The following is a 23,106-nucleotide window of genomic DNA, read 5'->3' on the forward strand; positions in this document are numbered from 1 at the left end:
AAATGTACCGGGCGATTTCTGGACTGGTATTGTGAGTTTGACCGTGGCTGTTTAATTTTTTTCCACATCCAGTGCCTCACAGACCGCGGAACTAACTTTGCCTGCTTCCAAAAGAGCGCCGTATGTTCAAGAAGCTCGATGGCGCGTTTCAAAGAGGCGAAGATATCTCAGACTTTCCCATTGAAAAGGTTCGACTGAAAGGAGCATATACTCAGCTCATTGTCACTTCCATTGGGACAGCGGGATATGGTGTGGCGCTGATGATGAGGACAGTAAGTAACGAGCAACTCCAAACATAGTCTATATATCAGGCTGACTTCAATAAAGCACATATCGGTAATGCTCATCTTGCAGTTTATCATCAGTTTCTCAACATCAAGCATCTTTGCAGTGAGCCCCCGGAAACATCTTGTGATGATACTCAGTAATAATTGACCAACCTCCAGATAAGTAACACGCTGCTCACGGATCTGAATGTGAGCAAGGCCGCAACGGTCAGGGGAGCCTCAAACTTTGTCAGATGCCTTCTTGCCGGAGCTTTCATTGCAGCTTTGGAGCCGATAGCCCAGGCCATAGGCCTCGGCTGGTGCTTTGGTATATTCGCGATCTTGCAAATATTCTCAATCCCTGCAATCTGGCTGCTGAAAGCCATTGGCCTTCGTTGGAGAGAGGAGAAGGCAGCTAGAGGTTCGGAAGGCAGTGGTTGATAGCCTGAGCGTTCCCGGAGAGCACATCCAAGCAAGGGTTCGGTGACAGAAGCATACCAAAAGGGTTGAGTCCCAATCTGAAGCATTAAACCCAATACAAGCGGCTTTGCGAATAATACCTAGTTCTAAAGCAACATCTAATAGACTTCTAATAGCTTTCTGCGTGAGTGTCTTCATGTGCATTAAGAAAAAGCGAAGGAGATGTTGTTTATGGATTGGCCCGTATTGAACATCCAAATGTCTCACACACAAGCCAGGCCGAAAACTGAATTGCAAAGCCAACTGTACCCAGCCATTCAAGAAAGGATTAGCACCGGGATCTCAAGTTGTGCCCATGTAATTCAGTCTCTATTACTCTGCACTTGCTAGGTGCTCGAACAAGTGACAGCTCGTTACAATATTCAAGGCAGTGCAAATCTTCTGTGCGCCCACGCCCGAGCACAGCTTATGGATGGGGAGACAGGCAACATAGATTTGATTTGTCCCTGCCAAGCCTCGATGTTGAAATAAGGTTTAGGGCATCGTCCGCTGGAGTTCGGCTCCAGCTGCCACTTGGAGTGCTGCAAAACATACTGACTAAGCAGCATCCGCGCCGAAACCAAAATTGAGGGAGTGTGCTGCATTCTTGACCTTGTCTTACTCATCGTAACGACCGACATATCGCCAGAAGATCCGAAGAGACCATCATGCCAGCGTCTATCTAGGATCTGATCAATTCGTGGTGGTTGGGACGATTAATCTATTGTAACCAGTCCAATGCCTGGCGAACCGACTTGACAGTAGTCCAGCAAGACATTCCAGCCCTCGAGAGTCCTGCACAATCGCAGCAGGTTTGGGGGGGGGGGGTTTCTTTCTTTGTGGGTTGAATGACTCTCCTATCATCATGATCACTCCCAGAACTGCATTTCTGAATAGCTGAAGTCGTTGAGTTCATCGCCCGTAAGTGGAACAAGATGATCATCAGCTCTATCCGTCGCCTCCCGTGGGCCTCATTCAACGCGGGCTGAAACACTAAATTGAGAGGACCACGACGCACATTCCAGGTCAAGAGTGCATGCAGATGGTCTCGCCCTTCGTCTTCGATTGGCCATGGTCCGCCCAACGGTACTATGCTTGTCCAGGCACGGACTCAATTCCCGTGGGTGAGACGGAGTCCATCGGCTTTGAAGTGACTGTGGGCCTCTCCTTTTTTTTTATTTCATCGTCTCTGTTGAAACTTGAGTTGCGGCTGTGGCTTTTGGACTTCAGGATTTCACGAGAAAGTCCCGAATGGTCTTGTTCAGGAGGCACTTGTAGGTGCCCTGGTTGACAAGTCTACGGTTCCTCTCACCACATAGCTGCTATGGTATCAAATTATCGCACGCCACGAGACACCAGGCCGAGATTCTGGTTTCGTCAGGTCTCGAGCTCATCATCAGATCTTGGAGCATCGCGAGAACCACGCACTGCTTTTGCAGCGTAGCAGCATAGCGGGGCATGCTCTCGAGCTTAGCTACCCACTATTTGGTATCCACAGAATCCACCGGGCGCTGCAGCGTTCTAGAACGTTGATGTGGACAGGCATTCACGCGTTTCTTGAGGAATCAGGCAAAGAAGAACGCTCAACAGCACAACATGTGAAATTGGCTGGCGGGAGCTTGGACCACTGTGGTGTTTTCCCCTCGTGAGTCATCGTCAAAGGTTGCCCAGTGGCTCCCAATCACAAGGCTTCCCGAACATGCCGCGGCCTCCCCTAAATTGCAGTTCCCATCATGACCCTCTATTAACGCTCATTCCTGGTATATAGGTTCGGTTGACCCGCGGCGGTGTGCCCGTCAAACCACGCTGATATCAGAGGCAGCCCGACAGGCTGTCAGTGAGCCGCGGACCGTGGTATCGACATTCGCCCCTTTTCCTCGGTGGATACCTCTAAAGCACGCGAACCAACTTCACGATAAAGAAGCTTTGACCAAGGAGGTCTAATTTTGGTGGTATCCACGGATCGAGGAGATCTAGGCACGGGAATTTTTCTTTTCTCTTGTTGGTCAGGGCTTTCAGTTTCGAGCCTCTGCTACTGAAGTTGGCTATGCTCAGCTTGCCATGTGGATACATCACATTCTTGCTACTGTCTGATTACCAGCCTGCTGCGTGTAGCTATGGCAAGGCGGCTGGGAGGCAAGGTCGACATGCCCCCGGGACACAAGTGCAGATCATCCGGGTCAAAAGCTACGAACCGGTTTTGTAAGTCGCCCGCTTGACAGCGGAGCTCTACCTTTGTTTTGATGTTTTACGGGTGAAAGCTGTGGGTCCTGTACTTTCATGCACAACAAATCCTCCGAAGTCAAGGACCACCTCTGTGTCAGGAACCCGACGCCCTGTCTCTACGTCTCGTCGGGTTCTGGGTCCCGGCATCGACAGACCCAATGAGATGTTGGGCCCTGTTTTCCCTTTTGTGGTTCCTTGCTCCTGGAATTGCCCCCATCGATTTCTAAAACCATTATATGGATGGCCGTGTCTCTCATCGGAGCCTGGTCTCTGGAAGGTGTTTCTCAGGTTGACAACTTTACAGGCCCCTTGACCTGCCTATACCACCTGCGTCTTGGGACAAGCCAGCCCACTAGGAGGTTCAATTTTTAATCCACAGGCAGCGTGATCCCGGTTACTCGGATCAGTCAAGGAAACGCCCAAGCCGAAGAAAGGGAAGCCCAATCGCGGGCCGATCACAAACATGGCTGACGAGTCACCCAGTCAGCCGGTCGAGAGGATGGATCCGATTCCAGAGTCTAGGCCCGCCTCGCCAGTCCAACCGGAACCGACACATCCACCGGCACGCCGCGAGGGAGAACATGGGCTGCCACCGGCCCTGAATAGGACAAGTACTCAGTCAGCCGAGGCAGAGAACACAGGGCCGTCAAGTCTGCATCGCCGAGGACAGTCTGTATCCAACAGCCTGCGGCCGGTGGATTCAAATCGGAGTCGAGGACGAGCCGGGTCAACAACTAGCTCTCGGTTCCGCAGGAGTGCCAATGCGGAGCGGCATCCGACTTTCATGAATCCGGGGATGCGGAAGCGGACGACAACATGGAACTTGAACGGACCAAGTGCCCTTGGAGGGCGACCAGTACGGCGCAGGACGATACTGCTCGGCAACGGAGCCTCTTCTGCTGTCGATGTTGGGGGGGATGACCGGTCTGCGGCTGGTTTCACTCTCGCCGGACCAGGCAACCCGCTCGAGTCTATCGCGGCAAACCAAGCTTACGTTGACCCTGGATACACGGACCTCAACCCAGCTTACGAGCAAGCGACGAATAATCGCCCGGTCTGGGGTCTTGCGAAGCCCCTCCCTCACGTCGTCCGTCCCGGCATGATCCCGACTCAGAGCGAATTCCGCGAACAAGCCCCTGGGCAGCTGCAGCACGAACAACAAGCACACGAGGAGTTTGACCTGGAGGCTGGCCGCGTCGAGTCGACGATCAATCCCCACAAGATTTCCAGTGCCTTCCAAGCAGCTCAGCAAGACCGAGAGTTCAGACTGCTAAGGACTTACACCGGCCAGAGCAGCTTTGGTGGCTTTTCTGGACGCAAGGCGTCTGTGTCTTCGGGCCAAGGGAGGCACTCGGGGCCTGAGCAGCTCGGGAAGCAAGAAAAGTCTGATGTTGAACAAACAAATCATAGGGCCCGCCGCCAGAGTGTGACCGTAACTGAACTCGCTTCAGTCGCCGAGCAGAAGACGCCTGATGAGAGGGACCACGCCAACAACCAAGGATACTTTGGCGGTGGCCCTGTTGAGGCTGTGCAGACCGTGGACAACGACTGGGTCGAAGACGAGCAACTGGAGCCCTACGATCCGGAGCTCGACGAGATCCACAACCTCCACACTCACTGGTCCGTCATCCGTCTGAAGTTCCGCGAGCCACTCGCTGAGCTCCTCGCCGTCGTATGCCAACTCACTCTCGGCTTCTGCACCAATCTGGTCATTGCTTGCTCCAAGGACAGCGCTGGCAATGCTATTTCCGCCGCTTGGTCGTGGGGTCTCGCCACCATGGTGGGCATCTATATTGCTGGTGGTAAGCAGCTTCCGGATACAATTTTGACCCTCTCTGGAAAATCAATTTCCTATCTGTAGCCTGTACCTCAAAGGTATTGTTAGGCTGCAGGTTTGGAAACAAGCCACGGCCATACTGTGGCCTGGTCCTCCCTATGTCTAGATGAAACTTCTTCCTCAGTTCTTTGTTGGCTGACTCCTTTTCCTGCAGGCATCTCCGGTGCGCATCTCAATCCAGCAATGTCAATCATGCTGTGGATCTACCGCGGCTTCCCGCTACGCAAGATTCCCGTCTACGGCATCGCCCAAATCCTCGGTGCTTTCATAGCGGCGCTCATCTCCTTCGGTCTCTTCCGCAACAGCATCGTCGAGCTCGCCAACACCACAGACTTAGCCAGCACCGATACTGCGTCTGCTTTCCTCACATCCCCTCGCAACACGTGGATCGATCCTGTGACCGCGTTCTTCACCGAGTTCACAGGAACAGCCATTATGGCCGTCGCTATCCTTGCCCTTGGAGATGACAGCAATGCGCCCCCTGGTGCCGGTATGAACGCCCTCATAATCGGACTCATCAGTACTGCTATCTCTATGGCCCTTGGCTGGAATACCGGACTCGCCATGAACCCTGCCCGTGACATTGGCCCGCGTCTCGCCCTCCTCGCGCTGGGCTACGGCGCCGAGACCAGCTTCCCCGGGTCGTACTGGTTCTGGGGACCGTGGTGTGGGCCTATCCTGGGCGCGCTCTTCGGTGCCCTCCTATACGACGGCGCAATCTTCGTCGGAGGCGAGTCCCCAGTGAACTACCCGCGAAAGAGGATCAAGCGTGCATTCCGCAAGAAGAAGGGCAAGTGGAACAAGCGCTTCCAGGCTGTCACCAGAGGCATCAAGATCGGCCGGCCCAAGTACGCCAGCGATGATTGGAAGTTTGAGTTCGACGAGGCGCGCTAAAGGTGCCAGTGTCGGATGTGTCCCGGTTCAAGGACGGGCTCTTGTGAAGAGCCGTAATGCGGAAATACTCTCGTTTCTCCATCCTGTTTTCAATCCGCAACTCCGCTCATCCCTTCAAGTCACAACTTCGAGCTTTCTCAAAAAGAAGAAGAACATTCCCTACCAACTGCTAAACACTCATTCAATTTCCTACCCGTCACACATCTCTTCGCAAACTGGCAGCTGAGCTTGCCCACCAAAAGTTGTTTGCTTTTATTCTTCTCGGGCAAAAGAGAGTGTTCTGCTGGTTCTCGTCGTTTACACCGTACCCGTTTTATGGCTTTTGTTTTTCTTTACCTATTACGTCACCTGTCTACGTCCTTGTCTTTGGATGGCGTTTTGCATTTTGTTTTTGGAACTGCTTCAAGGGACACGACACAGCACGACGCACCTTCTTTCCTAGCATGGCGTTTATGGTTTATGTTTTTCAAAAGGCGTTCCAGCAGCCTTGTCACTTACGTGGGCACCTGAATAGTGCGCAGCTGAGAGACACAAATGCAATAGAACCGGATAGAGTGGGACAAACGAGGGTTACAAATTGGCTGGGAGCGTCGTGCTCATTTTGGCAGTTTTTGGGAGGGGTTTCATTTAGACAGGTTCAGACACTGCTCTCGAGCATGTTTGTTGGACGGCACATATACATTTTCTCATGTAGAAATCGACACAGAACATTCTCTCTTGCCAAAACTACTGAATGCTCAGTTGGATCAGTGCTATCATGGTCTGCTTGGACCCTCTACTTCTGCTCTACAGCTGCAATCCTATCACTGCGGTACCCTTGCTGACACTCCCGACCAGAAGTCACACCTCGCGCCGCGGCCGCCCTCCCAGGACAGGGCGTCAACGAGGCGGAAGTTGTTGGCGATCCCGGCTCCGACGCGCAGGTAGTAGCTCAAATCCGTGGTCACCACAACTTGAGTCAGGTCCCCGCCCGTCGTGTTCAGGTCCATCATGTACGGCTGCTGTGCCGTGTACCGCGGCCAGTTGATATTCCCATCTGTGCCAGCAGGCGCGGTAGCATTGGCATATCCAGCAGTGGCTTCGTCAAGGGTGATGGTTGGATCATCGCGGACAATGAAGTTGCCCCAGACCTTCTGAAACGCCCGCCGGAAGTCAGCGTTGGGGGTCGTTGCGTCGACCGCGAAATAAGCTGTGAGGTCTGAGCCGTGAAATCCTGGCGTGACGGAGAACTGGTACTTCCATGCCTGCAAGTCAGCTTGGCTGAAGGCTTCGGCTAGCCATTGGGCAGGGCAGACGAAATTCGTTTCGGCCAGGATGTTGAATGCGGTCTGCTGGATGCCGGTGGCTAATCCAGACTGTGTTAAAGCGGTGGGTCCTTCTGTCCCGAGGGTGTCGTATCGGATGTCAGAGTCTCCTGGAGCGGAGTTGTTGATTTGGTAAATGTCGTTGAGTTGGTCTATGTCGGATGGGGAGAATAACGGGAAGCTGCTGGATACGAAGCTGTCGTACTCTGCCCTCGTCTTCACTTTGGGGTTGGTCAAAGGCACCCCTTCGTTTGCATTGTTCTTCATATTGCACCACGTCAGAAAATGGTCCAAGGACTTCTCATAAAGACGACGTAAAGGGGAAAAGAATCTGGGAGGCATGGAGACAGATGTAATCTTACTCCGACAAGTATCCTTCTTCCAGCAACCAGGCCCTTGGACAACTGCACCGATGGTCGCTCTTTGATGTAGTCCTGATCAATGACAGGCAGGAAAGCCCAGCTGCCATAGGTCCCGAAGGACTCTGAGACATTGCCGCTGGCATACTGCAGGACTTCGCTCTCCGTCTCAACCAAGCATTGGAAAACACTCGGATATTGCTGGAGGCGCGAGTTGTTTTGACCACAGCCGGCCAGACTAGCAAACTCACTGTAATACTTTGTCGGGACCGGATCACGGTAATCGTGAATGGCGTAGCTGTATGGGCTTGCAGATATGACCTGAGATGAAGTCAGCTTTAAGCCGTCTCTCAAAAATCCTCAAGAAAACCCCCACGTTGCTGAAGAGATCAGTCTGCTTGCCACCATGTCCCAGAGCATGAAACATAACCGATCCAGCTCCCGCGGACTCGCCACCGATAGTCACTCGGCTCGGGTCGCCACCGAATTTCGAGATGTGCTCCTGGACCCATTGGAGAGCACGTCTCTGATCCAGAAGGCCAGCATTGAGCTGACCATGGGCCTTGACGTCTTCTGATGCCAGAAAGCCAAATGCGCCGAGCCTGTACTGGATCTCAACCGTGATGAATCCATTTCCGTTTGTGTTGATCAACACGCTTGGGTCATATACAGCCCCGAAGACTCCATAACCCCCTCCGTCTACGTAAATAAACACGAAAATGTTAGCTGTCGTCGTCGGGTCCTGATTCGCAGCGTCATGCGACGAAAAAGCCTCAAACTAGGCAGCAATCACAAACGAGCGCTACAAGCACAAGGAGGGGCTTCATACGTATCCAGACAAACACCGGCAGATCCGACGCATTTGGAGCCGCGTAGACGTTCAGGAAGAGGCAGTCCTCGTCGCCCAGGGCAGAACCGAACCCATAGACCTCAGGTAAGCCATACCCGCCTGTCTGCGGACACAGAGGGGGCTGGTCGACGGCTGAGACAAGGCTCCCGTTGCCCGTTGGCGGTTGAGGGGCTTGCCACCGCAGGCTGCCGACTGGAGGGGCCGCATAGCGAACGCTGGCGCAAGTTTGTTGTCAGTTTTTGACAGCCCGGGTACCGTAGAGAAGGGAGGGGGTTGAGAATACCTCTTCCACACGTTCAGTCCGTATGTATCGTCGTGGTATCCCTGGTAAGCCGCATACCCCAGGTCGACCGTCGGGGCAGAAGACCGCGCAGTCGGGAGGGCGCGTCCCTGTGCAAAGGGTGCTGCCGCCAAGGTGGCGACGAGCATCAGCAGCGAAGACATCTGCATTGTTGTTCGGAGCGACCGCTACCCAGTCTGTTTGTACCAAGTGAGTCTTCACAGATTCCGTCTGCCGCGAGAGCAAGCTGCAGTGGGCGAGCCTTGACTTATAGCACCCGCCATCGTAGGGCGTTTGTGTCATCGCAGGGCGTTGTGTCACTTACAAGTATCAGCAGCCTTCCTCTTGCGGAAAACGGCAGGGGGCTTATGCAGGATCTCGCTAGCCCTAGCAACCATTCAGCCCTAATATAGAACAATCCTCTGCCAATACTGTAAAATGCAACCTTGTCTTGAATCATAATGCCCGGCTGTACTTTTATACCCAGCAACTTGTGGCGGAAGGATTTGCCTTCAGCCTAGCCCAAGCCCGAAGAGAGTAGCCGGACATAAGACATGTGTCGTTCTACCAAAACAGGGCCACGCTGTAAGAGAGGCGTTGTTGTGGGGAAAAGAGGAGCAGATGCCCAGAGGCTTGCCGCTGAGGAATGTGCCATTCTTCATTCCATCGTGGCCCCGGCTTGTTGTTTACATGCATCCGATTTCTGCTATATCTACACCATCCAATCCGTCAGATCCTCCACATGTCATGATCCAACAGACAAGATCACGGTAGCATCAACTCTTTTCTGCGTGATAGCAAGGCCACACACCTCCCACAACACCATTTTGACGTGCTTAGCCCCTTCAGCCAGACCGACCTCTGCGCCGGTCTTCCGCCGTCTCTATTGTACAGATCATACCTCCTCGGCCGCCCCTGGTCCTTGCTAAGGCTCCTACGCGGCCACTGCTTTGCGGGTAGCGTTGGATAAACGATAAAGAAATGTCTATCATTTCGTCAGTCGGTCATGCAAAAGGATCCCCCTGCCGCCTGCCGCCACAAAAAAGCGAAATCAACCATGCTGCATGCCAGGCCAACCGCCGAACCAAGATAGTAAAACATAGGGCATGGAGATGTCAAGACACAGGTCTTGTTCGTGCTCATCTCGTTCGCTCGTCAACGCCAAATTATGAGTATTGCGGATTGGGAGGAGCGTGCGTTGTCGTATGGGAGCGGAGAGTCGTTGGTCAAGTTGGAACGGTCACATCGCCGCTTCGACGCTATCAAGAGCGTTTAAAAGGGGATGTTGGGAGATGGCTGGCTGCCCAGCATCTCCTGCTGTTCCTGGAGCTCCTCGCCGCCGGTCTCGATGGAGATGCCCAGGCCGAGCTTCGCAGATTGCTGCAGTCACAAGTTAGTATCTCAACCGTCCAGACCGCGCGCCACCGCTGGACTTACCGTCGCATGGTCAACATCAGCGCCGACAGTCATCATAACAGGCCCGGCGACACGCTTCTCGAGCAGACAGCTCAGCTTGCCCTTGGAATCCAGCTGAGCGCGGAAGGTGGACATGCGGAAGTCGTACTTTGCGCCGAAGGTGGTGGTGCCCTCCTTCTGGAGAGGTCCGCCCATCATTGCGCCGGCACCGCCAGCCAAGGTCAAGCTCATATCCACGCCGGCCTGGACCTTGTCGGACAGCTTCCTCCAGTAGGTGGTGTTCAGGCCACCGGTAGCAGACAGCTGCGCGGTAGCAATCCAGTCCTCGCTCTTGTACTTGCCGCAGTAGGCCACCATAGCCTCGGGGGGCTGGCTCAGCGCGGGCCTTTGCCACATAGCCTCGAGTCCGAGGGCGAGCTTGGGGGTCACTGCCTGCATGTAGCTGCCGATGAAGATACCGGTGAGGCCACCCTCCAGGTATGACGGGTTCAAGCCCTTGATGGATGCTGTGAAGTCCTTGCCGGTGTACTCCTGCTCCCATTGCGCCATGTCCTGGCCTCCGGTTCCGATCTGGAATTGGGTTTTTGTGACCAAGGCTTGCGACCACCTCCAGTTGAATCTTGTTGAGAGCTGACCGTCGTTATCGATATTTCCCTGCAAGAACATCTGTTCCACCAAGTCAATGTCAGTGCTCTGCCGTCGATTCCACAATCATGCGACGGCAACGAACCTTGCTTGTCCCGTAAAGGGCAGCGAATGTATATGGGTTTGACCGCTCACCCAGCGCGAACGCGTGGGAGACCTGGAACAGAGGGTACAGGCTGAAGGCCTTGGTGAGATCGGCGCGCAGGCCAGTGAACATGTAATTGTTGAGGAGCACATCGCGCTGGACCTCCTTGGCCAGACCCTCGACGGTGCCGGGGTTCGACAGGCCCAGCTTTGCGCGGCGCTCTTGGAAGGAGCCGACGGCATCTGTGAAGGATTTTGCGATGGGGTTGTTGAGCAGGACGCCGAATGGCGAACTCGAGATTGAGGCCATGACCGCAGTGGCTCAGAGTGGACTGAGCGAGACGACGGGGGCGGGCGGCGGCAGCGATGGAGAGGTCAGAGAATGTGTCGACGTCACAGCCAGACACACCAGACAGACGGGTTGGGAAAGGTCAGCGGGGCGCGTCGGCTCGCGAGGGATTCACCAGGACCAAACAGGCGTCGCTTGATGCAACAACAAGGCGACAGAAAAGGCTCCCAGGCTGGGCGAAGGAGAGGTTGTGGTTGAGGTGAGGCTGACAGATTTTGGTGGACGTCGTCTCGACACTGCGTAGGGTCGGAGCTGGCAAACCAATCTTGGAAGAAAGACCCAGTCCAAAAATTTCGAGCTCTGCTAGGTCGGTCTCTGACGACAGGGCTCTGGTGCTGGGAACCGGGGACTAAGGGCAGGGGGGAGGGGAGAGGGGGAAGGTAACGAGGGTTGTGGACCGAGGGAGGAGGCAGATGGACCGTGCATAAATGCTAGAGCTACGCCTGGCGTTCCTATGCCACGGCGTCACCTAGGCAAGCTCTAGATGTACAGAGCCCGGGCACGGTCCGTCGTAGGTGCAACAAGACAGGTGACTACACAGTATACCGAAGAGGAACGTGTGTGCTTGATCTCAGTATAACATTTGTCCCGTTTTATCGCAGAGACTGTCAACAAGACTGAGGATCGAGAGGCAGGGCATTCACTCAATCAACGACGTATCGACGAGTGAACCAATCAGTCAGGCGGCTCATGACCACGACGGACATTGACCATGGGCAGCCCCTCTTTCTTAGCGGCACCCCGCGCCGGGCAGCTGAAAATAGAGGACAAAACCCGACACAGAAACATAGGCTGCCCAGGGTCGATGCTGAGAAGGCCCGGACCGTGCCTTTCTCTATGCCTACCGCACCCCAGCACACACATAGCTGCGTAGACTCGCATCGGAACTTGTCCTTGACGTCTCTGGTAGAAGCAAACTCGGAAGTCTCTTCTCTCGTCTTGCCTCGCCTTGTCCTGTCTCGCCCAGGTCTCGCCCCTCGTCCATCAGTCAGCAGCAGCGTTGAACTTCTCGCATGAAAACCCTGAAAGACCAGAGCAGCGGAAGCAACGACCGACCACCTCCGGCAGCAGGTAGTGGGTGAACCCGCGACTCAGGCCCATCGCTTCAGCCCGGTTACCGCCCAGGCCTATCAAGCACCGTCCCGGCTTCTCCCTGTGCCGTCTCCCTCAGAGGCATTTCACCTTTGCCATCACCTACACCCACAGTGCTTCTCAGGCACTTGCTTTCCTCCATCATACCTAAAGCAACCTGTATTCACTCACCACCTGGAACGTCACCTTCCGTACCTGTAGTCAAATTCACCTTGCATTCGGAACCGCCCTTTTACTGCCGCTTGACCTCGAAATCGACACCTATCACGAAACCTCAGGCGGCATCTCTTGCATATCGCCTCGTCATTGTGCCTGTGTGCAGAAGGGCAGATTGGATATCGGCTTGAGGCTTGAAATTGTTTGTCCTGACAGGCCCTGAGTGTATCTGTTGGGTGCTTGCCTGCTTGTTTAAAGATGGATACGCTTCTGTGAGTAACTCTTCCAATATCTGTGACCTTGCCCTGGCCCACGAGGCCACACACCCGCTCGCCCTTGCCCAAATACCTCCCCTTTTCCTACCCATTCTTCACAATTCCACCAGAATCCACTCCTCTGTCAGCGACGGGCAAGGTCAAGCCAAAGGATTGGACATTCAGGCTTCTGTCCGTTCAAGTGCAATGTCACCGACCAAGATGGCCAATCGAAACATAGCAAGGCTAAATGCTAGGCCGGAGATTGGAGATGATTTGGACGTCCAGACAGCTGATTCAAGCAGAACGGCCGAGATTGCGGCCAACGCACCGCGATACCGTCGGAAGAGCTCGACTTTTATCGATGCCATCCACGATGTCACTGACGACCAGGATATGGCCCCGGCCCAGCTCTATAGCACCATGTCTGGACGACTCTTCCACTCCGGCAGGATAGCAATCGTCATGGTCGGTCTCCCAGCCAGGGGCAAAACTCACATCTGTGTCTCTATGGCACGCTACCTTGCCTGGCTCGGAGTCAAGACTCGCATTTTCCACCTTGGAGACTATCGTCGTGCCACCGTTGGCCCTGGCGGCCACGTGCCAGAGGACTATTTCTTCCCAAACGCCACGCCCTCGTCCGTCATGCTGCGCCAGAAGATCCTCAAGAAGTGCCGCGAAGACATCTATGCATGGCTTAACCACGAGAATGGCCAGGTCGCCATCTATGATGCTGTGAATCCCACCGCTGCTGGCCGGCGATCCCTGGCCAAAGAGTTCGCGAAACACGATGTTCAAGTAAGACCTATTCTGCCCACACTATCTATTACTTCATACAAGGTTCCTGTGCTGACTCTCACAATTCAGACACTGTTCCTCGAATCGTACGTCAATGACGATAAGATCCTGAGAGAGAATGCGAGAAATGTCAAAATTCACTCCCCTGATGTGAGTGCCAAGGCTAGTCAGTCCTATGTAGCCAACATGCTTGAGGTTAACGATTGCCACAGTTCCACGGCATGGATCCAGACGAAGCTGCCAAACTCTACCTTCGACGGATTGAGATGAAGATTCCCGTGTTCGAAACGATGAATGAGAATGAGCTTAACTATGTGAAGATGATCAATGCTGGACAGGGTTTCTTTTACAACAACGTCAGCTTTAACGTGAGTATGCCCTCTCGTCTGGTAATGACGACAAGCGAGACCAAGAGGGATCCCTACCCCTGTGCTCACGTCGCTCGTGACACCTTGCTGACGATATATGGGCAGTACCTCTCACATCGTATCGTCTTCTACCTCACAAACTTGCACATAAAATCCAGAACAACCTTCTTCGTCCGTGCTGGCGCCGCAACCGAGGAAGACTCATACAAAGCCGATGGCGGCCTCAGCGAGCCAGGCCAGGCCTACGCTGTCAAGATGACCGAGACTCTCATTAAACATCGCGAGCAAGAACGGCAAGCGGCCATCGAAGCCGGTGGGACTGACATTCCCTTGAAGCCCCTGACAGTATGGACATCAACCAGACTCCGAACGGTACAGACTTCAAAACCTCTCCAGGATAAAGGTTACAAAGTCCGCCAGCGGTCCCAGATGAGCCAGATCAATCCTGGCGTCTGCGAAAAGCTCTCTGAGCGAGCCATCCGTAGCATATATCCCGATGAGGTGGAGAAGCACGAGCTGGATCCGTATCACCATCGCTATCCGCGAGCAGAGGTAAGTCACACATGAAGTTGTTGAGAGCGAGGATCAGGTTGCTAAGCCCTTGTGCAGTCATACCACGATCTAGCCGTCCGCCTTGAGCCCATCATTCTGGAGCTCGAGCGCGAACAAAACGACCTCCTGATCATTGCGCACGAGTCCGTTCTCCGCGTCCTGTATGCGTACTTGATGCATTGCAGCACCACGGACATCCCCAAGCTCAAGTTTCCCCGCGATGAGATTATCGAGATCATTCCGGCGGCGTACCAGAATGAGGCGAAGCGTATTCACATTCCCGGTCTGGATCCGAGGATGGTGCCTGGCTCACCCGAGGATATCCGCATTCCTGTACCAAGCATGCCCCCGAGTGGGACTTTAAGTCCAATACCAGGCCTGTCCAGTCCGGTGGACGGACAGGCCACGCCGGTTTCCATGGAGGGGCAGAGACCGCCGGAGAAAGTCATTAATAAGGCTGCGGAAATGGTTGCGGATAAGGTTGCGGATGAAGACTGATGAAGAGATGCGGGTTGCGGATCATGCATTGTTCTTTAACGCAGCTGGGCTTGCTCTGTACAAGTGAAGCCTGACTTTGATGTCTTATATCCTTTCTGCAGACTGGACCTACCTCATTGTAGGTGTAGAGCTAGAGTTATGAACATGATAAAGCTTTTCGCGGCAGCTTCACTTGGCATCAAAACTTGGCCATTTGGTTGAGGAATTCTCTGACACCTGTTCTCCCTCTCTGTCCCACCCGGGCAACGCTGGTATATTATAACTGTTGTGTGCTTTTAAAATCAGGCAGTAATCATCTGACAATGGTAAGTATTTATTGCGAAATCTGACTATTGCTTGATTTTGAGTACATGATATCGGCTTGTGGAACAGCCTCGATCGTCTATTTCAAGCCGTCAACAAAATCTCTGTGCTTCAACACTTGTATCTTTTGTGGCTTTGAATCTGTTAAGCTTGGTCGAGGAATTCACTGACAATTGTTTGGAGCTTGGTGCCAGCCTAACTAAGTACATTATCATCTTCGATTCCGGTCACCTGCAGTTTGCCCACCCATACCGTCTCCATTAATAGCCCTGCAATCGAATCACTTCATCTGAAGTGAAAGGGCGCTGACTGAGGAATGGGCGGGCTTCTATGATCATTTCTGGTGCATTTGTGCCATTCCACGCTGCATGGTCCCTGGATTACAACAACCAGAAATTGTCTTACGCACCAATTGCACTTTTTCTCATAATCACAATTCCTGCCGAAGAGACAAAAAGAAAAACCGATTTCATGAAATGTAACCTATGAACCGCTGGCTATCCTGCTCATAGACGAAACCCCTGGCCTTAGAGGACCTGCCTGGGTATTTCTTTAGGCCAGAACTGGCACTGGGCAGACGCGACTCCAGCATTCAGCACTAGGACTCAATAACCCAGGTAGTATGTCATGATGCTAGTATGGGTGAGGCGAAATGTTTCGCTGGGGACGATAAGATTTCGTCAAAAGCAAAAGTCAACAGCATGTTGTTAGATTCATGCGTAAAGCCAACAATCTGTTATATTCACTAACGTCTCTATTCTCGTCGGTGGAAGTAACTGTCGGTCAAGTTTGGGTTTCAACCGATGCGACCGGTAGATATTCGGCTCTTCGCAGCAGTAGACAATGAGAGAATTAGGTAGGAAGTCCTCTCCATGTGAGGAAGCCACGGGGGTGACTTGGGGCCAAGAGGGTTCCGCGAAAGAAGAAATTGAATACTGTCGTTGGAAAATTCGCTCTGAAAGGTTTTAGAGAGGTATTCTGGCCATGTTGGGCGCAGCGGTCCATCAGAGGCGAGCCCCCTGCTCGTTATGGATGTGTCGGATTATGCCGGCTTGTACCGCTGCCGACGGAGAGAACCTGGAACAACCGCTCGTTGGCAGTGCCCAGCCAGTGTGAGGCGTGTGTGTGTTTGAAGTCCGTAACCCTCAAAAGAAGTTGTGCCGCCGTTCGCTGCTGCTGCTGGAACCCCCCGTCTGCAGTGCAAACACGCTTCCGGGTGAGACCAATTTACATGATGACGCAGTAGGAGCAGTCGTTGGTTCCCATGGAGGAGTTGGCAGTCTGGGTGTGCTTGGTGGTGGAAGGCATTCTGGTTGCTTCGTTGAGGCTCGGAAGCGTTCAAGGATTGTTGAGTAAATGGTGTAGAATGTTGCGGAGGTCTGAATGATTGCTGACGATGAGCTGGGAGGGAAGCCTGGGAGAGCATGTTGGAAGTCGGGATACTTGTAGTCCATGAGTAGTGTAAAGTTTTGGGTAGCCGTGTCTGCATTACCAGAATTTCTGGTGGTGAATACCTCGGTCTGAGTGTTTTGGACCGCCATCATGGATGTGCTGTGATTGTGGTTGGTATTGTTCGTGTTTATTGACAATTGAGACTCATTACCTGACAGCACCTTCGCAGTTTGCCATTGCGATTAGGAAGGAAGAGAAAAAAAAAAAAAAAAAGCAGATGGAGACGGACCATAGAAACTGACAGTGAGGTTATATCGGGAGGCTTGATATTGTGTCCTAGTATTGTGGCCACCAGACAAGGAGCGTTGCCTAGAATAGCAACGTCAATCTGCGTCACTGCAACGCGTAGCAGTGCCGAGACATTATTCGTTCACTCCAGTCCAAGACATGAAGACTTCTCTGAAAAGAAAGTTTACCCAAAATTTCAAAAGGATGAATGAACTATTGGCCCAGGAACACATTTACCGGTTCTGGTTTTGCTTCTGTTCACTGCGCCTCGTACACAAGCACGTCTTGATATTGTTCCTTGGTATTGTGATTTTGATTATGTGGAATGAGGTAGTCACAACTTGAAGTGGGACCATAATGCAGACCACTCTCGCAAGTGATAGATGCCAATCCCCCGAAGATGATCTGTTGATCACAAGTGATTCCGTCTATCATGAGTCGCTTCGCTCACGAATGTGCGCTGACCAGTCAATTTCCACGTCCTGCAAGGCCCAAATGTTCCACATGATACCTCCCCGAGCCTTAGAAGCGTGTGAAAGGCAACCTGCGTCATGAGATCAGTCTGTATACTTGAAGTAAAGGTGCAAGCCAGGCGACTTACCATTTGCCCCTCCAGGTAATGACGACCCAGGCATCACCCTTCTCATCAACCTCCTTCTCCACCTTGGTGCTGAAGCAGATGGCGCTCATGATGCCGTCGCCAAACTTCTCGTTCAAGACCGCCTTGTACGCGTAGCCATAGTTTTGGATGACCTCGTACAGGCGGTAGATGAGCGGCTCGACGGGTGGCATGGGTCCCGAGCGGCCACGGTCGGGGATGGCCATCAGCTGGGGCGCGAGGACCTCCTTGGGGATGTCGAGGAGCGACGAGAGCTTCTCAACATCCTGGGCGGAGGCCTGGGCCTGTCCGTAGAAGAGGGCGGCGACGGCGACCTCGCTGCGGCCCAGCAGGTTGGCGATCTCGGAGAAGCTCAGGCCGGCCTTGGTCTTGGCGTTGAAGAGCTGGAAGACGTGTTAGTTGCGTGCTGGTGGTGTACACATGTATGCGGCCTCATGTTTATGGTGGCTTTCATTTGTCACTGCACCACTTCCTGGGTTTTTGTGAGTCCAAGGCCGACTCGGGCAGTTCACTTACAGTCTGCGAGTGCGCCGGCAGACGGTCAACGATAGAGCTCTGTAGCCTCTGCTGTCAGCTTCACCATTGCCCTGGATGGTCGTGAGGGATTTCGTACATCGAGCGTCGCAAGTCGCTTCTGGTCGGCCATTCTCGGAGATGTCGCGGCTTGTAGTATCAAAAGTGGTTATCTGGGGTCTGGGATGTGTTGTGAGTATTGGAGCTTAATGTGGTCTTCAGTATTGGTATCAACTTCGAGAGGCTCTTGGAGACAAGGCTTTCTATGTGTTGTCTCAGGAACGCCAGTGGTGAGCCTTAGCTTGAAATAGCTGCTGCTGTCAGAGAACAGCAAGCTCGACGTCATCCACTCTCCACCGGGGGCCCAACGCAGGTTCCACCGTGACGGGTCGGGATGCCTGAGGATCCTAGATCCACTTGCAGGCGACCCCACCCCACGCCCGCCGACTCCGCACGGAGATATCCCGGCCTCTGCTGCTCTCGGCGAGGGCAAGTTACTTAGTCACCCGTGCCGAACACCACAGCATCTCCGAGGCCAATGCATCTGTCAGGAAGTCAGAAGGCCAGAACCATGTCCTCCTACCGATAAATGATAGCAGAATGTTATTTTCTGCTCGGAATGAAACCTGCAGCGCGAATCCCGCAGGGCGTCTCGTCTGGAGCCGCCTTGGGCGCAGTGCATTTCATTTGCATCGTTTCCAGCCCCAAAACCATCATCTCAGGGCCCAGGTAGAATAAATATGGCTGGAAGGCCGTAGTGCCAAGAGAATGAGTTGCACTCTTCCCCAGCTTCCAACCCTGCACGCACGTTGAGAAGGGTTTGCATTTGCATACACAAGGATCCCGCACAACCTCAATCCTTGTCAGCCTCGATGCCAAGGAGCTCTCACGCCTCTTCAAAGCTTCGAGAAGCTATGAAGACGGCCCGTGTTGATCTGTTGAAAACGCCAAGACACGACAGCCCACCGGACGAACGTTCTCGACAGTGAAACATCAGGCCGTTTATCAGGCTGGGAAAACGGGGGCCAGGCCGTTCGTTTCTGTCTGCCTGTCACGGTTGCTCCGTAAGAGGTGACAGTCCCGCATGGTTTCGTATCTGTTTTAGGCCCATTCGTGAGAGTCCCTGGCCCGCCAGATTTGAGAAGCGACTGTCAGAGGCAATCAGGGTCTGATGGAGAGACGGCGGATGGGGATGGGTCCAACGAGAGGGCGGGATCGCGTGAGCAAGGTCTTCCTTGCAAGTGCGGTGGTAAGCGACTAGAGACGAGGCAGATCCGACGCACGCGAGCACACGGACCCCAGAGCGCACCGCCGGCGAGAGCGAAAGCCTCACGCGAGCTGCGGGATACCGGCACCTCGTCTTAAGAGCTAGCTCACGGCCCAGAGGGGCAGTGGTTTCATTCGGTGTCTGGGAGTCTCCTGAGGAGGACAGTTTCGGTGATAGTGTGACCTCTTGGACCCCAGGAGCTGGGGATGTTTGGACGATCCGCCGATCTACAGAAACAAGCTTTCTATCAATCCAAACCTAAAACGAATCCCGCAGGGGCTGCCCACCCTCATCCTACACCACGCCCGGCAAAAGTTGCCTCGCCCCGTGTTGGTGTGCCCCATGCTCTCGAGACACCAGCCATGCAGAAGGGTGAGATGAATGTGTGGAGCAATGGATGAGCCACCCAAATGAATGCATTAAACTCTATGTACACAGCCTTGCTGCCTCCGCTGACGGCGTCTTCGATAGCTGTCTTGCACGCCGGCCCAGTCACCACAACTTGACTAGTACTCCCAGCCCCGCTTGGCTGCGGCCTTTACATTATCCGCATTAAGCAAATCAACGCCCTCATGGACCAACAGGTCCCAGATTCGGTTGCGGGTGCTGACTGGCCACTCCGGAATGTCCCAGTACCGCGCCTTCAACCCCTTTGCGTGCGCCTGCTTCACCTGCAGCCTGATCCTCCGGATCTGTTCCCTGCTCATCTTGCCCATCCAGGCGCTGCCGATCGTGGATCCAAATGACACGCTCGCGAAATACGAGTTCGTCGAGTCGTATGGGGACTCGGAGAGGCGGTCTAGCGGCGCATCGAAGAAGTAGTCGCGGTACGTGTCATTTGCTGTCAGGAGGTCGAAAGGGGTGTTCCCCGTGCCCACGACCGTGATGGCCCTTTCGTGTATTGTGCCATTGGCGATGTGAGTGAGCCACCCTCGTTCGCGGAGGGGTTGGAGCTGCTCAACAACCTTGGGCCACGTCTTTGCGCCGTCGGTCTTGAGGTCCACGAGAAGAGTAAGTGTTTGGTCGGGCGCAGTGTCAAACACGCCGCGACGGGTATCGTTGTAGAATTCGGTGTTTGGATTCTGTCGCTCGAGTATGTCGACCAAGGGCTGGATGTAGAGTGACTCGAAGGTTCGGTTCGGTTGCAGGGCCGCCCTGCTGTGACCAACGTAGAGGTGGTCGTTGCGAGCCGGGTCGTCGAACAGCCACACATCGGCCTCCACGCTCATGCAGCCTTGGTTGAGGGCCGTGAAGAGAGGTACTTTGCGCCAGTAGTCGTTGTGTGAGTGTATCCGTTTTGGTACCACATCTTGTAGGAAGTTGGTTGGATACCAAGACAAGCCTTCTGTCCCAGTGCCTGCCTCTCCCCATTTGCAAAATAACTCTTCCTCCAAATCGTCCTCCTGGAGCCACGCAGCCCAGCCCAGTCGGATGGCGATGTCCAATACCAAAAGCATGGCGCTAGCTTTGGTCAGTGTGTGTGTGCTAGCTGAAGTCATGGGTCACTCACCTCAGGCTGAACAAGCACAAGAGCCCTAGAAATATCCATGTTCTCCTCCGCTTGCACGATCCGAAAACTGTGTAATCTTCATCACAAGTGTGCTCCAGGACAAAACTATCGCCGCTTTTCTGAATGAGAGGGTCAGAGTCCCCGCTGATAGTAGCTTCGCTGTCCCAGCTATCCGTCCTCCGGTGAGACATTATTCTCCGTTCTGAGCTTGAGTCCCGATATGGTTGTAGAGATTCCATGTTGGTGCTGTACATGCTTGTGGTGGAACTGTGTAGTGAGATGAGGTGTGTGGTGGACTTTATATATATTCCGAAGGTGGCTTTGCTCTTGATTTGCAGTGCTTCCCGTCCTGACATATTCCGAGAGATGTCAAACCTGAATCAGAAGGTCATGGCGGTGACTGGCTCTCAAGATGGCGCAATGCTTTGGGCCCCTGACCATCGGACGGAGTGTGGCGCTAGAGGGGATCTCGACGATAGACTAAGCTCGTGAAGCTCCTCGAGCTGTGACTTTTGGCGCTAGGATAGCTCTGGACCCTCTCTGTTTTCGGATGCATGAGCCACTTTGGGCCAGCCAGCGATACTACGAAAGTGGTAGTGTCTGGTCCCGAACCTCAGATCTTACGATGGTGAAATACTGTTTCAGTGAATCCCGAAGGAGGGGGGGGGGCAAATTGTGCCGACCGGGACTGTGCCTGAGTGATAATGAGATGACAGTGGGCAACTGTAGCCGGAGACTGGAGACAGAGAGTCATGAACAGGAGAACAGAAGCTTGCCTGGAGACAGGAATAGAGAATACTTCCTCTACTCCCTCAATGATACCAACCCTGGGACCTCGAAGGACGGCCATCTTTTAAAGCAAATGCTGGCCGGTGACCACATGGGCCGGATACGGGACAAGAGTGGACAACTGCCGCCTCCTCTCCGTCTATCCACTCTGTCTCCGCCCGTCGCTGCCCAGCACATGTGCGGGCTACTGGGGCATGTATCCTCGCATGCAGATGTTACGGGAGAATGCAAGAGATGAACCCTGGAATGTAAGACTGAGGTCCGCTGCTTCGACGATGGACCCTTGTTGTCAGCCGAGATATCCCTGCGCCCAAAACAGCGCTAACGGGACTGCACATGATTAGCTACTTCACTGCAGACAGACACGGTCGGCCGGTGCAGGGAAACGGCGCTCCGTTGGCATTGGGGAAACGGACAGAAAAAATCTCCAATCTGGAAGCCGCATTTCCACACGGGGCCCGACTCGGCTCTCTCCAGTGGATAATAGTCAACGATCACTTCACGCATCGACCAGAGTTTTTGCGCCACTCTTTTCCTGGCCTCCGACATTTCGTGCCAGCATTTTATGGTCATCTGCCGCCAGAATGCCTCACAAACATACCCGCAGAGATAAGGATGATTCCACGTGGGTGCATAGCTTCCCAACCATTTGCGCTTGACTGCCTGCATGTGCCTCATCACAAGGTTGCAACTGACATGGTGCTCTGACACGGTAGATACGACCTGCCACCGACTCAGATAGCCAGGCCGCTCCCCGTCGTTGCGCCCAAGCTAGCGAGGCAAGCGCTCAAGTCAGGTGGAAACAAGGCCAGAGGGAAGCAGAACGCCAACGATGCCAGCAAAGACAAGGAACCAGACGCACCCCGTGGTGCCAAGCGCAAACGAGGTGCTGCCGACAAGAAGGACGATGCGCCTCGTGCCTTCAAACGGCTGATGGCATTTGCGAACGGCAAGAAGCTCAGGAGCGGCCTCGACGACGGAGTCAGAGATACGGCAGCAAAGAAGAAGAAGAAGAGCAAGGTGCCTGAGGGCGACGTCGCCGTGGAGACGGACAATGTTCAGGAGGAAGCGCCTACGATTCGGCCGGGCGAGAAGCTGTCCGACTTCGCAAGGCGTGTGGATGCCGCCCTGCCAGTCATGGGCCTGGTGAACAAGTCCGGCAAGAAGGATCCCTTGGGGCTCAAGGCCCAGAGGACCCGCAAGGAGAAGAAAATGCACAAGCTCTACGACGAGTGGCGGCGCGAGGAAGCGGCCATCCAAGAGAAGAGGAGAGAAGAGGCCGAGGAAGCCGAGGAGGCCGAGATGGACGACGAAGGAGCGGGCGTCAAGTGGAAGTTGGACCTTCAGGACCAGGCCGGCAAGGGAAAGAAGAAGAAAGGGAAGAAGCGCCGCTCAGTTTGGGAGTCTACTGACGTGGACGACGAAGACCCGTGGGAGGAATTGAAGAAGAAGCGAGGGGAGAAGAAAGTTGGACTGCACGATTTCGCAAAGGCTCCGCCTGAGCTGAAGACCAAGCCAAAGGAGCTGTTCAAGGTTCGCGGTGCCGGGGTTGATGTTGGGACAATACCCAAGGCAGCGGGAAGTCTGAAGAGAAGAGAAGAGCTTCAGGGCGTCAGAGAGGAGGTAGTGGCTGCATACAGAAAGATGATGCAGGGCAGAAGGGAAAGGCTGGAAGCGCAGATGGAATGACAGTGGAATAGTCCACGTTGACGATGAAAGATACCCATTCCATTTGTAG

General features: G+C 54.0%; 7 protein-coding genes across 7 annotated transcripts; 3 read left to right on the forward strand and 4 right to left on the reverse strand.

Moving 5' to 3' along the window:
• Nucleotides 1–3,414: 3,414 nt before the first annotated feature.
• Nucleotides 3,415–5,682, forward strand: INS49_005105 (uncharacterized protein; the record flags this gene model as incomplete). The annotated part of the gene is made up of 3 exons (XM_043165892.1): nucleotides 3,415–3,596; nucleotides 3,705–4,753; nucleotides 4,943–5,682. The coding sequence occupies 3 exons, from the start codon at nucleotides 3,415–3,417 to the stop codon at nucleotides 5,680–5,682; spliced, it is 1,971 nt and encodes a 656-aa protein (XP_043017369.1).
• Nucleotides 5,683–6,485: 803 nt separating this feature from the next.
• INS49_005106 (uncharacterized protein) lies at nucleotides 6,486–8,645 on the reverse strand (the record flags this gene model as incomplete). Its single annotated transcript, XM_043165893.1, has 5 exons — nucleotides 6,486–7,247; nucleotides 7,349–7,666; nucleotides 7,722–8,044; nucleotides 8,175–8,410; nucleotides 8,479–8,645. 5 exons carry the CDS (start codon nucleotides 8,643–8,645, stop codon nucleotides 6,486–6,488), a joined length of 1,806 nt encoding a protein of 601 aa, XP_043017370.1.
• A 1,102-nt stretch (nucleotides 8,646–9,747) lies between these two features.
• Nucleotides 9,748–10,930, reverse strand: INS49_005107 (uncharacterized protein; the record flags this gene model as incomplete). Its single annotated transcript, XM_043165894.1, has 3 exons — nucleotides 9,748–9,855; nucleotides 9,913–10,557; nucleotides 10,622–10,930. The coding sequence occupies 3 exons, from the start codon at nucleotides 10,928–10,930 to the stop codon at nucleotides 9,748–9,750; spliced, it is 1,062 nt and encodes a 353-aa protein (XP_043017371.1).
• Nucleotides 10,931–12,693: 1,763 nt separating this feature from the next.
• On the forward strand, nucleotides 12,694–14,687 carry INS49_005108 (uncharacterized protein; the record flags this gene model as incomplete). Its single annotated transcript, XM_043165895.1, has 5 exons — nucleotides 12,694–13,269; nucleotides 13,339–13,419; nucleotides 13,482–13,637; nucleotides 13,743–14,189; nucleotides 14,247–14,687. The coding sequence occupies 5 exons, from the start codon at nucleotides 12,694–12,696 to the stop codon at nucleotides 14,685–14,687; spliced, it is 1,701 nt and encodes a 566-aa protein (XP_043017372.1).
• A 2,505-nt stretch (nucleotides 14,688–17,192) lies between these two features.
• On the reverse strand, nucleotides 17,193–17,935 carry INS49_005109 (uncharacterized protein; the record flags this gene model as incomplete). The annotated part of the gene is made up of 4 exons (XM_043165896.1): nucleotides 17,193–17,214; nucleotides 17,272–17,672; nucleotides 17,806–17,844; nucleotides 17,903–17,935. 4 exons carry the CDS (start codon nucleotides 17,933–17,935, stop codon nucleotides 17,193–17,195), a joined length of 495 nt encoding a protein of 164 aa, XP_043017373.1.
• Nucleotides 17,936–19,575: 1,640 nt separating this feature from the next.
• INS49_005110 (uncharacterized protein) lies at nucleotides 19,576–20,818 on the reverse strand (the record flags this gene model as incomplete). Its single annotated transcript, XM_043165897.1, has 2 exons — nucleotides 19,576–20,530; nucleotides 20,580–20,818. 2 exons carry the CDS (start codon nucleotides 20,816–20,818, stop codon nucleotides 19,576–19,578), a joined length of 1,194 nt encoding a protein of 397 aa, XP_043017374.1.
• A 1,134-nt stretch (nucleotides 20,819–21,952) lies between these two features.
• INS49_005111 (uncharacterized protein) lies at nucleotides 21,953–23,057 on the forward strand (the record flags this gene model as incomplete). Its single annotated transcript, XM_043165898.1, has 2 exons — nucleotides 21,953–21,993; nucleotides 22,085–23,057. The coding sequence occupies 2 exons, from the start codon at nucleotides 21,953–21,955 to the stop codon at nucleotides 23,055–23,057; spliced, it is 1,014 nt and encodes a 337-aa protein (XP_043017375.1).
• Between the last annotated feature and the right edge of the window lie 49 nt (nucleotides 23,058–23,106).

The sequence above is a fragment of the Diaporthe citri genome, assembly GCF_014595645.1.
Source record: "Diaporthe citri strain NFHF-8-4 chromosome Unknown scaffold_15, whole genome shotgun sequence".
Taxonomy (NCBI): domain Eukaryota; kingdom Fungi; phylum Ascomycota; class Sordariomycetes; order Diaporthales; family Diaporthaceae; genus Diaporthe; species Diaporthe citri.